The sequence below is a fragment of the Odocoileus virginianus genome, chromosome 20, assembly GCF_023699985.2.
Source record: "Odocoileus virginianus isolate 20LAN1187 ecotype Illinois chromosome 20, Ovbor_1.2, whole genome shotgun sequence".
Classification (NCBI taxonomy): Eukaryota; Metazoa; Chordata; class Mammalia; order Artiodactyla; family Cervidae; genus Odocoileus; species Odocoileus virginianus.
Window position 1 is genome coordinate 19,384,523 of NC_069693.1, and position 13,054 is coordinate 19,397,576.

General features: G+C 49.0%; 1 protein-coding gene across 1 annotated transcript in view; it reads left to right on the plus strand.

The window, feature by feature from the left end:
- The window catches only part of TSHZ3 (teashirt zinc finger homeobox 3), a 69,962-nt gene extending 60,297 nt beyond the window's left edge, over positions 1 to 9,665 (plus strand). Inside the window, exon 2 of the mRNA XM_020883236.2 lies at positions 4,853 to 9,665. Within this exon, the coding sequence (XP_020738895.2) occupies positions 4,853 to 8,058 (3,206 nt within the window). The 3' untranslated portion in view covers positions 8,059 to 9,665. The remainder of the gene's footprint in view (positions 1 to 4,852) is intronic.
- Positions 9,666 to 13,054: the final 3,389 nt, after the last annotated feature.

Sequence of the window (13,054 nt, forward strand, 5' to 3'; positions counted from 1 at the left end):
GAGAGGGACTTTTTCCACTGAGCAATTTGGGGGGAAAGTGAAAGGCCCCAGTCCACCCTCTCTTGAGTCTCCACTCTCACGTGTTTCTCTCGTCTTTGCACCTGGCAACTTGGTTTGAATGAGAGCTCCTCCATGTACAATTCAAGGCCTCTTCTACTGGGGCTGGAAGCAGAGGTTTCAGTTATATTTGTTCAAGAGAAAACGGTGATGCTGATGCATTCTTGGAGAGAGGTATTGGGGTGTGGGCACAGCCAGGGGTGGCCCCAGTGCAGGGAGACCACCATTTGCAGGGCTTCCACCCCTCTTCCTCAGAGAGGGCTTCTGGCATCCTGTCCCCCAGAGACCCAGCCTCATGCTGCTCACACTCAGAAAACAGATCCAGGAAGGACTTCGGATCAGACCCCAGCACATCTGGGACCACCTGGAGGCTGGATCCATCTAGATGTTTTGGCAACTGTTTAGGAGGATTGAAGAAGTCATCTACGGTGTTCATTTATTCATTCATGTACTCACGCATTCATTCCACGGGTGTGTGTTTGAGTGGTTAATCTAGAGATTTCAGTGGTGTGCCTTGCAAAAAGAAGGGAGTAGGTGAGGTGCTAAGGGGACAAAGTTGAGGTCAAGTCCCCCCTCCCCTGGATATTACCTTTCACTGCAGCCCAGGGAGGGGTAGATGGCTCACCCTCCTTTCTTTGAATCTCCTCCAGGGTTCCCAGCACGGGAGCTGGCAGTGCAGAGTTAGAGGCCGTGGCATGCTCTAGAAGCTGAGAGGATGGAGAGAAAGCAGGACTGAGATGGTAGAGGACTCTGGGGTGGCTGGGAAGAGTTGGAGCTTTCTTCCAAGTCCGATGGCAGGTCACTGAGGGTGTTCTTTGGGGTGACATGACCAGCCCGCTGATGGAACATCTGGTGGATTCTGTCTAGAGAACAGAGGGAAGGGGCTGGGGCTGGAGTTGGAGGTTCCTTGAGGAGGGGTGAGAGATGGTGGGGGCTGGCCCAGGCTGGGGTCAGAGGGGTCAGAGGCTGGGAACAAGCCTCTTGCTGCTGAAAATGAGCTTTAACCAACCTGTTTTCTAAAGGAGACAGCCAGTGTCTATTGCTCATTTACTGTGTGCACGATGTGAGTGTACAGAGCGGGCCTTTGGCCATGGGGAATCCAGACAGGAATGTGCAAAAAGGTAAATAGAAGCAAGGGATCAAAGTAACCATCCATGGTAGCAAAGCCTCCCAAGGCCTGGTTACCTGTGCAAGATTACCTGTCTGGTCCAACTGAGGGACAAGTCCTGCCATCGCCTCCCTGAGAGAAGGCGCCCCTGATAGTCAGCCTGGTGGGACTAGCTTCTCACCCAGCCCCCCGCACCCTCGTGACCTCTCACTGTCCACCCAGACTGTGACGGAGACACCCAATCCCCCTCCCTCTTGGCCTGATCCGGGACATGGACTAAGCTAGTGAGGACCTTCCTCCTTGTCTCTGGCCAAGAACTTTGCCAGTTAGTGCAGAGCAGAAGGGCAAGGGAGTCACTTGACTGCTGAGTACTGAAGAGGAGCCAGAGTTTAGTGGGGATGAGCCAGAGCAAGCAGGCAGGACCTCACTTCTTTACATTTTGCTCAGAAAAGCCACAAAACAGAGAAGTAGAGGAGGGAGGCCTGATCCAGCCGCAGTGACCTATCATTTACAAGTGGGGAAACGGAGTCCTAGAGAAAGAAAATGATATTCTGGTGGGGGCGGAGCACGATCAGAATTAGAGGAATGAATGAACCCTTCCATCCTTCCCTCCCCTCTGCCATTTCTCTAGGTCCATTTCCACTTTCTCACTACTTCTTGAAGTTCAGTCATCGAGAGTGGATGTGATATTCTCAGAGGAGTGCAATTATCGCAAAACATAGAGGAAGGATTCATGCAGTGAGGCTCCTGTCAGGGCAGTGTGCAAAGGTACTGAGGAGGAGCCTTAGCAGCCACGGCAAGGCCAAGGGGTGGTATGTGGGGTGATGCTGGGTCTCCCGATCCAGGGCCTCTTGGCACTGAAGCTTTTTGATTTTCTTCAGAGTAGGATTTGATTGTCAACTGCGAGGTTGGCCTTACTTTTCTTTCATTTTTAATTTCCTCCTCACTCACCAGACTGATGACACTCTGATACTGCTATGCAATTTACAAGGCATGTTGGAGTCCACTGGGGGCCAGCTCAGGGTGGGAGCTGATCAAGCCGATGATGGTGCATCTGTGTGTTGGGGGATGCTCCTGACAGCCTGCTGTCCCCCCTGACAGCCTGTGCTGAGGCTTCCACGGGGCCCACACTGCTCCTGGGTAGCAGGTGGACTGGCAGAGCTACAATATTGCCTGAACTGGTGACCTTCATGACCACTGTTGACTCTGGCTTCTGGCTGTCTGACCAGATAGGGCCATTTCTGGACCCCTGCTTCTCCTAGCCTGAATTCCATGGGAGCCTTGGTAGGTGTGGTTCATGCTGCAGACAGTGGCTCCCAGGGGTCTCAGGGATCTGCCCTGTCTACACAGGGCTGGGTTTTTCCTATACCTCAGCTACAGGACACGTGCCACTGTGTTTTTCTCCTTCCTTTCAGACTCAGTGTTCCAAATGAAACCCCTTGGATGGGAACATTATACATACTTGCTCCCAGTGCATTTCTGCAGACAGTCAAACCCAGCTTGCCCTGCTCGAGCTCCTCTTCAAGAGGAATGCAAACCTGCCTGGACGTTCTGACCTGGTCCCGCTGGGTGTCCCCTCGCCAGGGAGACCAGCTGACCGGTTTTACCCAGGACTGAGAGAATCCTTTGGTGCTGAGACTCAGACAGTTCCAGGGAAGCTGTGACTCTTGGTCACTCTGCCCGCGGCCACCCTCCATGCTGACCTGCCAGTCCTGTTTGGCGTTTGAGAGCCAGACTTCAAGAGAGTGGTGTGCAGAGGGAGCGATTCCTGCTTTCCTTTTTCTCTTCCGCTTCCTTTTCCAACATTCATCTTCCCCCTTATAGTCAGCACCATGGGGCCCCATGCACTGTGGCCCTGGGCCTTAGGAAGGAGTTTGTTTTTCCATGTTAATTTGCCAGCTCCAAGTGTACAACCTCAAATTGAAGTCTCACAGAGCAGGGCACTTTCTTCTGGTCATCTGTAAAGAATATTCCACAGCTCGAGCCCAAGACTCTGGCTTCACTGTTTGCATCTGAGCAAAAGCAGCCTTGCTTCTACAGCTGCATGTACCTGGACACCATTCCCATCAAATTCAAATCCCCTCAGGGCTGGAACATCGGTAGTTTTTCAGCTTAGAAATCTTGGTACTCAAAGGGGGACTTAGGAATGAAAATATATCACTCTTGACCTGGATGGAAGGAGGTGGGGGGCAGCGATGAATATCTGTGTATCTTCCAGGGTATCTTCTTGGAGTCATTTCACTATTTGTTAGTTACTTTTTCTAGTGTGCAATTGGTTTGGAGGCAAATCTTTAACATCATGGGAGTGAATTCCATAAACAAAGCTTCCTTTTCTTTCCTAAGACTTTTCAATCAGCCATGCAGTGTTAGCACTTGTGGCATTCCAGCCTTAGCTGCTAGCCTTTGGAAGCAAACTGGTATTGAAGAGCTGACAAGAAGTTACTTTTCACCCCTTCTCCGCCTTAACACTGTCACTTACCACAAGGCTGGCCACGTCTAGTTATTCACAAGACCCAGTCCAACTTGATTTACAGTGTCACGCAAGCTCCGTAAGGAAAAACCAAAGTCACTGAATGCAAATTTAGAATAAAAAAAAAAATCATTTAGTTCCATTAACACAGTGTTCTCCCGGCTTTGCATCTCTGGAGCGCGTCTTCTAGAACCCACAGCTGCCCGACCCTGTTCAGAACACCTCTACCTGCTCGGAAGTGCAAGCTGGATTCACATCCCCAGTTACATTACTTCTAGAAAGACAGGATCCCTGTTGGATGCCCATGAAGCTTATGCTGAGTAAATATTGACAAAGTAGTCTAAAGAGCAAACACTTTGACATTTGTAAGGTCCACTGGAAGGTCTTGTATATATTTATACAGCAGGAATGAGCACCGCATACCAATTTTCCTGAACTTGTTCTGACATAATTCTGCATGGACAGTGTGTGTGCCCGTGGCTGAGAATGGCTGAGTGTGCACACGGGGGCCAGGCCAGGGCTGGGTGGTGACGGGTCAGGGTCTTCCCTCCCATCTGGAACAAACGAGCACCTGGGCCCTGGTAGGAAACTTACTCCAAGCTTTTATGAGGCTGACTTTTTCATAAAGAAGGAAAAAAAAAAGTCACAAAACCTTGTTTCTAATTTACTACAATTGATGTACTTTCTTTTTACTTTGCAAAAATTGTATTGATGTTTTTGGGCTTTATATTTATTAAAGATTGAGCCTCAAAAATGTAATGAGTAAAAAATGCTTGCTTAATTTAAATTGTGAATCTGTCTGTTAAGAAATGCATTAGGGGTAGGAGAAGCATAAGACATATTAATTGACAGACAGGAACTGCTGTCTCTGAGGTTGATACAAGTAATTTATTACTTTAGAAATGAATGCCACCTCCAGAATGTGCTTCATTAATTTCAAATTTAGTTTTAATTTCAAGCTGTTGCCCCTTGAGAAGAATAAGGTGGCAAATTATGTTTGAAGAGCAGATTTTTTTTTTTTTTGCTCCAAAGAAACACCACATTTTAACTATTTAATTTTACAAATAAATGTGCCCATCTACTTTGTTTCATTTCCCCAAGAGCCGAGAAAATGTTCTAGGTGAGGTCAGCACTTACTAATGCTTTCTTTTTTCTTTCTCCCCTCCTCCGTGTGTGTCTTCTTTCTGTCCTACCTGTCCCACCTGTTCTCAATGCAGCCTATGTTTCCGATGAGTTAAAGGCTGCCGCCCTGGCAGATGAAGACATAGATCCAGAAGAGAGCCCTGCAGATGGAGAGCCTTCGGCTAAGTACATGTGCCCGGACAAGGAGCTCAGCAAGACCTGCCCCAGCTACCAGAACTCCCCGGCGGCCGAGTTTTCCAGCCACGAGCTGGACAGCGAGTCCCACATCAGTGAGACCAGTGACCGGATGGCCGACTTTGAAAGCGGCTCCATCAAGAACGAGGAGGAGACCAAGGAGGTGAGCATCCCGCCGGAAGACACGACCGTGTCCGACAGCCTGGAGCAGATGAAGGCCGTGTACAACAACTTCCTCTCCAACTCCTACTGGTCCAACCTCACCCTCAACCTGCACCAGCCGTCCTCGGAGAAGAACAATGGCAGCAGCAGCAGCAGCAGCAGCAGCAGCAGCAGCTGCGGCAGCGGGAGCTTCGACTGGCACCAGAGCGCCATGGCCAAGACGCTGCAGCAGGTGTCCCAGAGCCGCCTGCTGCCCGAGCCCAGCCTCTTCAGCACCGTGCAGCTGTACCGGCAGAGCAGCAAGCTCTACGGCTCCATCTTCACCGGGGCCAGCAAGTTCCGCTGCAAGGACTGCAGCGCCGCCTACGACACCCTGGTGGAGCTGACGGTGCACATGAACGAGACGGGGCACTACCGCGACGACAACCACGAGACCGACAACAACAACCCCAAGCGCTGGTCCAAGCCCCGCAAGCGCTCGCTGCTGGAAATGGAAGGCAAGGAGGATGCCCAGAAGGTGTTGAAGTGCATGTACTGCGGCCACTCGTTCGAGTCCCTCCAGGACTTGAGTGTCCATATGATCAAAACGAAACACTACCAAAAAGTGCCTCTGAAGGAACCCGTCACTCCCGTGGCAGCCAAAATCATCCCAGCCGCTCGGAAGAAGGCCTCGCTGGAGCTGGAGCTGCCCAGCTCCCCGGATTCCACCGGCGGCACCCCCAAAGCTGCCATGGCGGACACGAACGACGCGCTTCAGAAGAACTCCAACCCGTACATCACGCCAAATAACCGCTACGGCCACCAGAACGGGGCCAGCTACGCCTGGCACTTCGAGGCCCGCAAGTCCCAGATCCTCAAGTGCATGGAGTGCGGCAGCTCGCATGACACGCTGCAGGAGCTCACGGCCCACATGATGGTGACCGGCCACTTCATCAAGGTCACCAACTCGGCCATGAAGAAGGGGAAGCCCATCATGGAGACGCCCGTCACACCCAGCATCACCACCCTGCTGGACGAGAAGGTGCAGTCCGTGCCCCTGGCTGCCACCACCTTCACGTCCCCCTCCAACACGCCCGCCAGCATCTCCCCAAAACTGAACGTGGAGGTCAAGAAGGAAGCCGACAAGGACAAAGCTGTCCTCGAAGAAAAGCCCAAGGAAAAGGAGAAGGCCTGTGAGGAGGAGGAGAAGTATGATATCTCTTCCAAGTACCACTATTTGACTGAGAATGATCTCGAAGAGAGCCCCAAGGGCGGGCTCGATATCCTCAAGTCCCTAGAAAACACAGTCACGTCGGCCATCAACAAGGCCCAGAACGGCACCCCCAGCTGGGGGGGCTACCCAAGCATCCACGCCGCCTACCAGCTCCCCAACATGATGAAGCTGTCTCTGGGCTCCGCGGGGAAAAGCGCACCCCTGAAGCCCATGTTTGGCAACAGCGACATCGTGTCCCCCACGAAGAACCAGACCCTGATCACTCCACCCAGCAGCCAGACCTCCCCCATGCCCAAGACAAACTTTCACGCCATGGAGGAGCTGGTGAAAAAAGTCACCGAGAAAGTTGCCAAAGTCGAGGAGAAAATGAAAGAGCCCGAGGGCAAGCTTTCTCCACCCAAGCGGGCCACCCCGTCCCCGTGCAGCAGCGACATCAGCGAGCCCATCAAGATGGAGGCGTCCAGCGACGGGGGCTTCAAAAGCCAGGAGGACAGCCCCAGCCCCCAGCGGGACGGCTGCAAGGAGGGGAGCCCCCTGGCAGAGCCGGTGGAGAACGGCAAGGACCTGGTAAAGCCCATGAGCAGCGGCCTGAGCAGCAGTACAACCATCATCACCGACCACCCACCCGAGCAGCCTTTCGTTAACCCTCTGAGCGCCCTGCAGTCGGTGATGAACATCCACCTGGGCAAGGCCGCCAAGCCCTCCCTGCCTGCCCTCGACCCCATGAGCATGCTTTTCAAGATGAGCAACAGCCTGGCTGAGAAGGCGGCGGTGGCCACCCCACCACCCTTGCAGTCCAAGAAGGCGGACCACCTGGACCGCTATTTCTACCACGTCAGCAACGACCAGCCCATAGACTTGACGAAAGGCAAGAGTGACAAAGGCTGCTCTTTGGGTTCAGTGCTTTTGTCGCCCACGTCCGCATCCCCGGCAACCTCCTCATCCACGGTGACAACGGCGAAGACATCTGCCGTCGTATCATTCATGTCAAACTCGCCGCTACGCGAGAATGCCTTGTCAGATATATCCGATATGCTGAAGAACTTGACAGAGAGCCACACGTCAAAGTCCTCCACCCCTTCCAGCATCTCTGAGAAGTCTGACATTGATGGGGCCACCCTGGAGGAGGCCGAGGAGGCGACGCCCGCGCAGAAGAGGAAGGGCCGCCAGTCAAACTGGAACCCGCAGCACCTGCTCATCCTCCAGGCGCAGTTCGCAGCCAGCCTCCGGCAGACCTCGGAGGGCAAGTACATCATGTCGGACCTGAGCCCCCAGGAGCGCATGCACATCTCCAGGTTCACCGGGCTCTCCATGACCACCATCAGCCACTGGCTGGCCAACGTCAAGTACCAGCTGCGAAGGACAGGTGGGACAAAGTTCCTCAAAAACTTGGACACCGGCCACCCTGTGTTCTTTTGTAATGACTGCGCGTCACAAATCAGGACTCCCTCCACGTACATTAGCCACCTCGAGTCACACCTGGGCTTCCGGCTACGGGATTTGTCCAAACTGTCCACTGAACAGATTAACAATCAGATAGCACAAACCAAGTCACCGTCAGAAAAACTGGTGACGTCCTCCCCCGAGGAGGACCTGGGGACCTCCTACCAGTGCAAACTTTGCAATCGGACCTTTGCGAGCAAGCATGCGGTTAAACTTCACCTCAGCAAAACACACGGGAAGTCCCCTGAGGACCACCTTCTGTATGTTTCTGAGTTAGAGAAACAGTAGCGTTTGCTTTTGATTAAAGTGACTGTAATTCGCTTTGAGGGAAACTGTTGCAGGCACCTTAAGGCCCCTCTGTCTTGTTCTTGGCACATGTTCTTATTTTAACTGCAGAGAATCACTCTGGGCTGGACTGTTTTGTATAACTGTACAGTGTTTAATAGAGGTGCATACTCAGCTGTTGTTACTGGTAAAATATGAAGGTTAAAACGCAGTGGTAAGTGTTTGGAACTTTGTGTAAATGGGATTTAGTTGTGAGCATCCCCCGATGCTTCAAGCTGCATGCATTAACAGACAGTTTAATTAAGCATTTATGACGAAACCGGGCACACTTTTCCACGTGGCTCAAGTGTGCCGGCATTTTTCACCCTTTCATCTTTAGCCCTCTGAGTACTTTGAAGCACTTTTGCATTAATTTGGTTAAAAAATAAAATAATAATAATAATGTATGAAGCTCTGTTTTTTAAACTCCTTACCAGCTTAGTTATAATTAATAATATGAACCTCCATTTATGCAGGTCTGCAGGGGTATAACACGCCTTGAAATTTAAAAGAATATTATTTTCACATTGAAACATAGATGTATATATTGTATAGATTTCAGACTCTCTTATGAAAAATGTGATTGTGGGTAAATGACCTTTTTTCCTGCATTTATAGCAACAGTGTTTTATGTACCTGCTATGCTCTGGGCATAAGCCGTGCCTATGTATAGTGTATATTTCTTTTTCTTTTTTTTTTTTAAGGTCTATGGGTTTTGTTTTTTACATGCAAACATTGTAAATTATACAGAAGATACCACAGATAGCATTTATAAAGTATACAGAAACATTATCTGAAAGCAAAGTATGATTGTTTGTTTTGCTATACAGTACATCTATATTGATAGAGGTTCACGTTTAAATTATACATATTTATTAGCATCATATTATCATTTGTTTTGAGCAGTCTGAATAAACGAGGCCAGGAGATCCATCCATGGCAGGCATCATAACTATTTTGCACATTATTTTTAAAGGTATTTATTAGAAATCAAAAAAAAAAAAAACACGCTCAAAATAAACTCAGTGCTCAAAGGGTTAAGTCTATTTGAAAAGGAAAAAAAAAGAACAAAAAAAAAAAAAGAGAGAGAGAGAGAGAACTTGTACTGTATTTCCTAAACATTGATAAAGCCTTTAAAATGTTTGTACTGTAATACTTTGCTTAAAAGTCACGAGGCATTCTGTGATACAACCTCTTTTACTTATTTATAAGCCCTCTTGGTTGCTATTCCATATTGTAGGACGCCTTTTTATTTCAATTGGTAACTTTCTGTTTTGTTCTTCCTAATTATTCTCCCAAGATCCCACACTGCAGCTTTATCTTTAGGCTTATGAAAGGTAACCCGTGGTTACCGGCTCTCCAAGTGATTCTGTTCTTCTCCATTTTTGGCAGTTAATTTGCAGAAGTAACTGACAGCTGACACCATATGAGAACCTATGTATAAAATATTGGCATGTAAGCAGCACAGATACTCTGTGCCCTGTTTTGTTGTTGACAATGAACCACCATTATGTGACTCTTCATATAACCCTCTTTTCTACGGCAGCATTAAAATTGTCTTTTTGCTATAATTTTGTGTTGCGTTCACAATTATGTCTGAAATGTGCTACGACTAACGAGCACATTAAAATTAAATTGTATGCGATCTGTTTATGACTGAGTTGGTTGCTGTGTCTGCCAGGTGCTGGCAGTCGGAAGCCGCCCGTAAATCAAGGGAGTTTTAGTGAACTTTGGGCTTGGAGAGCAGCGAGCATTCACTCAGAGGCGGCGTGGACAGAATTCTCCCCAAGAATAAAAATGTAAAAGAAAGGAAGATGTTCCCGAGGGGTTAGATTCTTGCTGGGCAGGCGATGTTATCCAGTATCAGCAGTGGAGCCTCGGTCACACCTGGCGACCCGCATGGGGGCGGGAGTTGGGTCTCCCATCTGGATGAGAGAAGTCCAAGTCAGGGCCCTGAGCCCTGCCCATGGCAGATGGGAGGAAAGGTTTTTGGGCGATTCCTTCCTGTTGATTCGGGATTTTCAAGGAGCAGAAAACAGAGCCCAGCTGGGCAGGTGGACCCTGGGGTCCATGCTCTCTCTTCTGTGCTAAAGTGAGCACAGATAACGAGGTATAGGGGGGCGGGGAGCCTGAACCCATCCACGGGAGGAGTGGGGAGAGCATTTATATGATAATCACAAGCTTTTATTAGCCCCGGCAAATCATGCCAACAAAACGCTGGGAACATCATGTAAAATTGTAAAATACCTTTATTACTATATTCAGACTACTCTTGCAGTTATGTGGAATCGTAGCTCCTAACCTAGAATTATACAAATGAGAGATGTATTACATCCATGTAATATATAAAACACCTCCACGTTAAAAAAAATACTCTTTTATTAAAAATTTAAATTAAGCCCTTTCAGAGATGTTCAGCAACACGCCTACGTGGTTTTTTTTTTTTCCCCATTCATCCCCACCCCTTTTTGTCAAGATGAGGCCAAAATTTCTGTCTGCTCTACTTTTCTCTCGGCAATCCATCTCTCTCTGGGTTTTTAGAGAGAAACTCACTAGAGTTTAAAACGGGTTTCTGGCAACTGGGGAGGTCTGTCCTGGCTCTGCTTGCCATGAGGTGCAGATAGTTGGACTGTGGTCTCAGGCACTGCGGAGGGGCTTTCCCTCTGGGTCTCCAGCCTTGTCTTCTTCCCCATCTCCTCCCGGTTGGCTGGGAGTCCTTCCCAGAGCGCCTCTTCACCCTGTCTGCCCCTACCTGGGACATCGTAGGTTCCCCCGGGGGCCCGGCTCCCCCCGGAACCCGGCTGGGGACAGATACACCCTCCCTGCTGTGCCTTCCGCATCTTCACATCCTGGAGCCCAGATTTCCACTCTTGAATTTTTCACAGGTTAAATATAGCATCGGTTTATTAGAATCCAAAGTCCTGCATCTAACAGATTAAACTGACAACACTTCCATCACCACCAGGGCCCATGTGGCTTGAAGGGAGAGGGGATTTGTGCAAGTGAGGCTGGGAACCCCACCCTGCATTTACAGTTTGGGAGAAGAAGCTGATTCCCTGCCCATCTCCTCCTCACCCTACCTGCAGGGTTAGCTTGAGGACGTCAGTTTGGGTATAGAAGTGAGGAGTTACGGCCAAGACAGGTAGCAAGTTCTATGACTCACTTGGCCCCCGAGGGTATAGCCAAGAAAGGACCACTCATACTAATGGGGCCCAGAACTTAGCTTTACCTCTGGAGGATGCGGTGACTAGGCTGTGAAGGGCCTGAGGGGTGAGTGCAGCCTGACCTGGTACAATGGCAATTTCCCAACCATGCATCATGACAGGAGGTGGGGCTGGCTGGGACCTCATCCGGCGTGGAAATGGAGGGTCGTTTACTCTCAAGGTCATCTCATCAAACCCTTCCCTGGCTGGAGAGTGAGCCGCTGCCCGAAAGAGCCTTCCAGTCACAGCCCAGAATGGCCCTGATTTTCCTGAGATCAGTAGGGAAGATCTAAAGTTGCATTCCAAGTGCAATGTAGTTGTGCACTAGTTCTCCTACCGTTGATGTTAATAGAGAATGTGAGAGCAGGAAGGAAGGGTCATCCAAGTCAGGTCTTTAAACGATCGCAGGGAGGCGGAGGGATGGAGCCAAGTGAGGGAGGTTTTAATCACAGGTGTGTAGGTGACCCCGACCTCACCCCGCCCAAGCCCAGGCTTGTTGCAGCCTTACTGTATATCTTCGAGCCATCACATTTACGCAGTATCTTAAAATAACATTTGTGATAAATGTGCAATTTAACTAATTTATGGTGCTATGATGTGCTCAGGGCTACATGCAAGATGAAAATCTTAAATGGAGCTTGAACAGCTCACTTCACAACAAGAAATCAATATGCCACATCTTAGCTATTCGCTGCCGTCAACATTTAGCAAAAAATATCAGTGATGTATCTTTAAGTTTGAGGCAGCAAGAATTCTATAATTAACCAAAATCTTACATAGTTAAAGAGGGTGGGTTATGATGAAGACCCAGATCTCCCTGGCATCTTCGTTCTATTTTCATTCTGCAAAAAGGAAAAAAAAAATATTGATAACCACCAAAGAGGTGTTTCTTTGCCGGGTGCTAAGGAGAGCTCAGGTGGAGGTGGTTAGCCTGGGAGGGTCCCCCAGCAGAGCTCAGGGCTGTGGTCTGCAGATCTAGAAGAATTCGTTCTCTTAAAATCAGACCACGCCAACTAGGTGGACTTCACGGCCCTCAATCCCTGACCTACCTATTGTTTCACAGACCTGGTGACTGAATACTTGACAAAAGGCCATAGTAACTGCCAGCTCTGGGGAGAGTCAAGCTCCCATCTTGAGAGCAGAACCCTGAAGAGAGGAGTCTGAGAGTGGTCAAAAGACAGGAGATGATGGGAAGAAACAAGGCCGCAGTGAACAAATCCAGTACTGAAACTATTGTCTCCTGAGATTTCTAAGTCATCCAATAGAAAAAAAAAAAAATCAAATGATTTTATTTTTTCAGATTCATCTATGCAGCTCTTTTGAAATTGGAAAATTGCAATCACATTTTATTCTGTTGACTATTTAGCACAAAAATAATCCACTTGGTATTAAAGGAAGCAATCATAAGAATGAAAACACACAAATCCCAACACCACTCTTTAATAATAAATACTTTAACTTTAAAATAATAGCTATTATCCTTTTAGCTAATGGAGAAATTACCATTTTTACTCTGCCAGATAGTTATTCTTTTGGTAATAGAAACACTAACCTTTTTTCTCCCTAGGGATTTATTAGTAAGCACGTGTATTCTTTGGCAAAAGGGAACCTGAAAATGCATTTCCCTGGGGACCCGGCGCCAGTCGATGCCTTTCAGCCCGCGGCTGACCTCGGAGACACAGAAAAGGTACTTGCGCTTCTGCTCCCACGCAATTCCAGGGTGTGCTGGCCTTTGCAAAATATGCTATAGTTAGCTT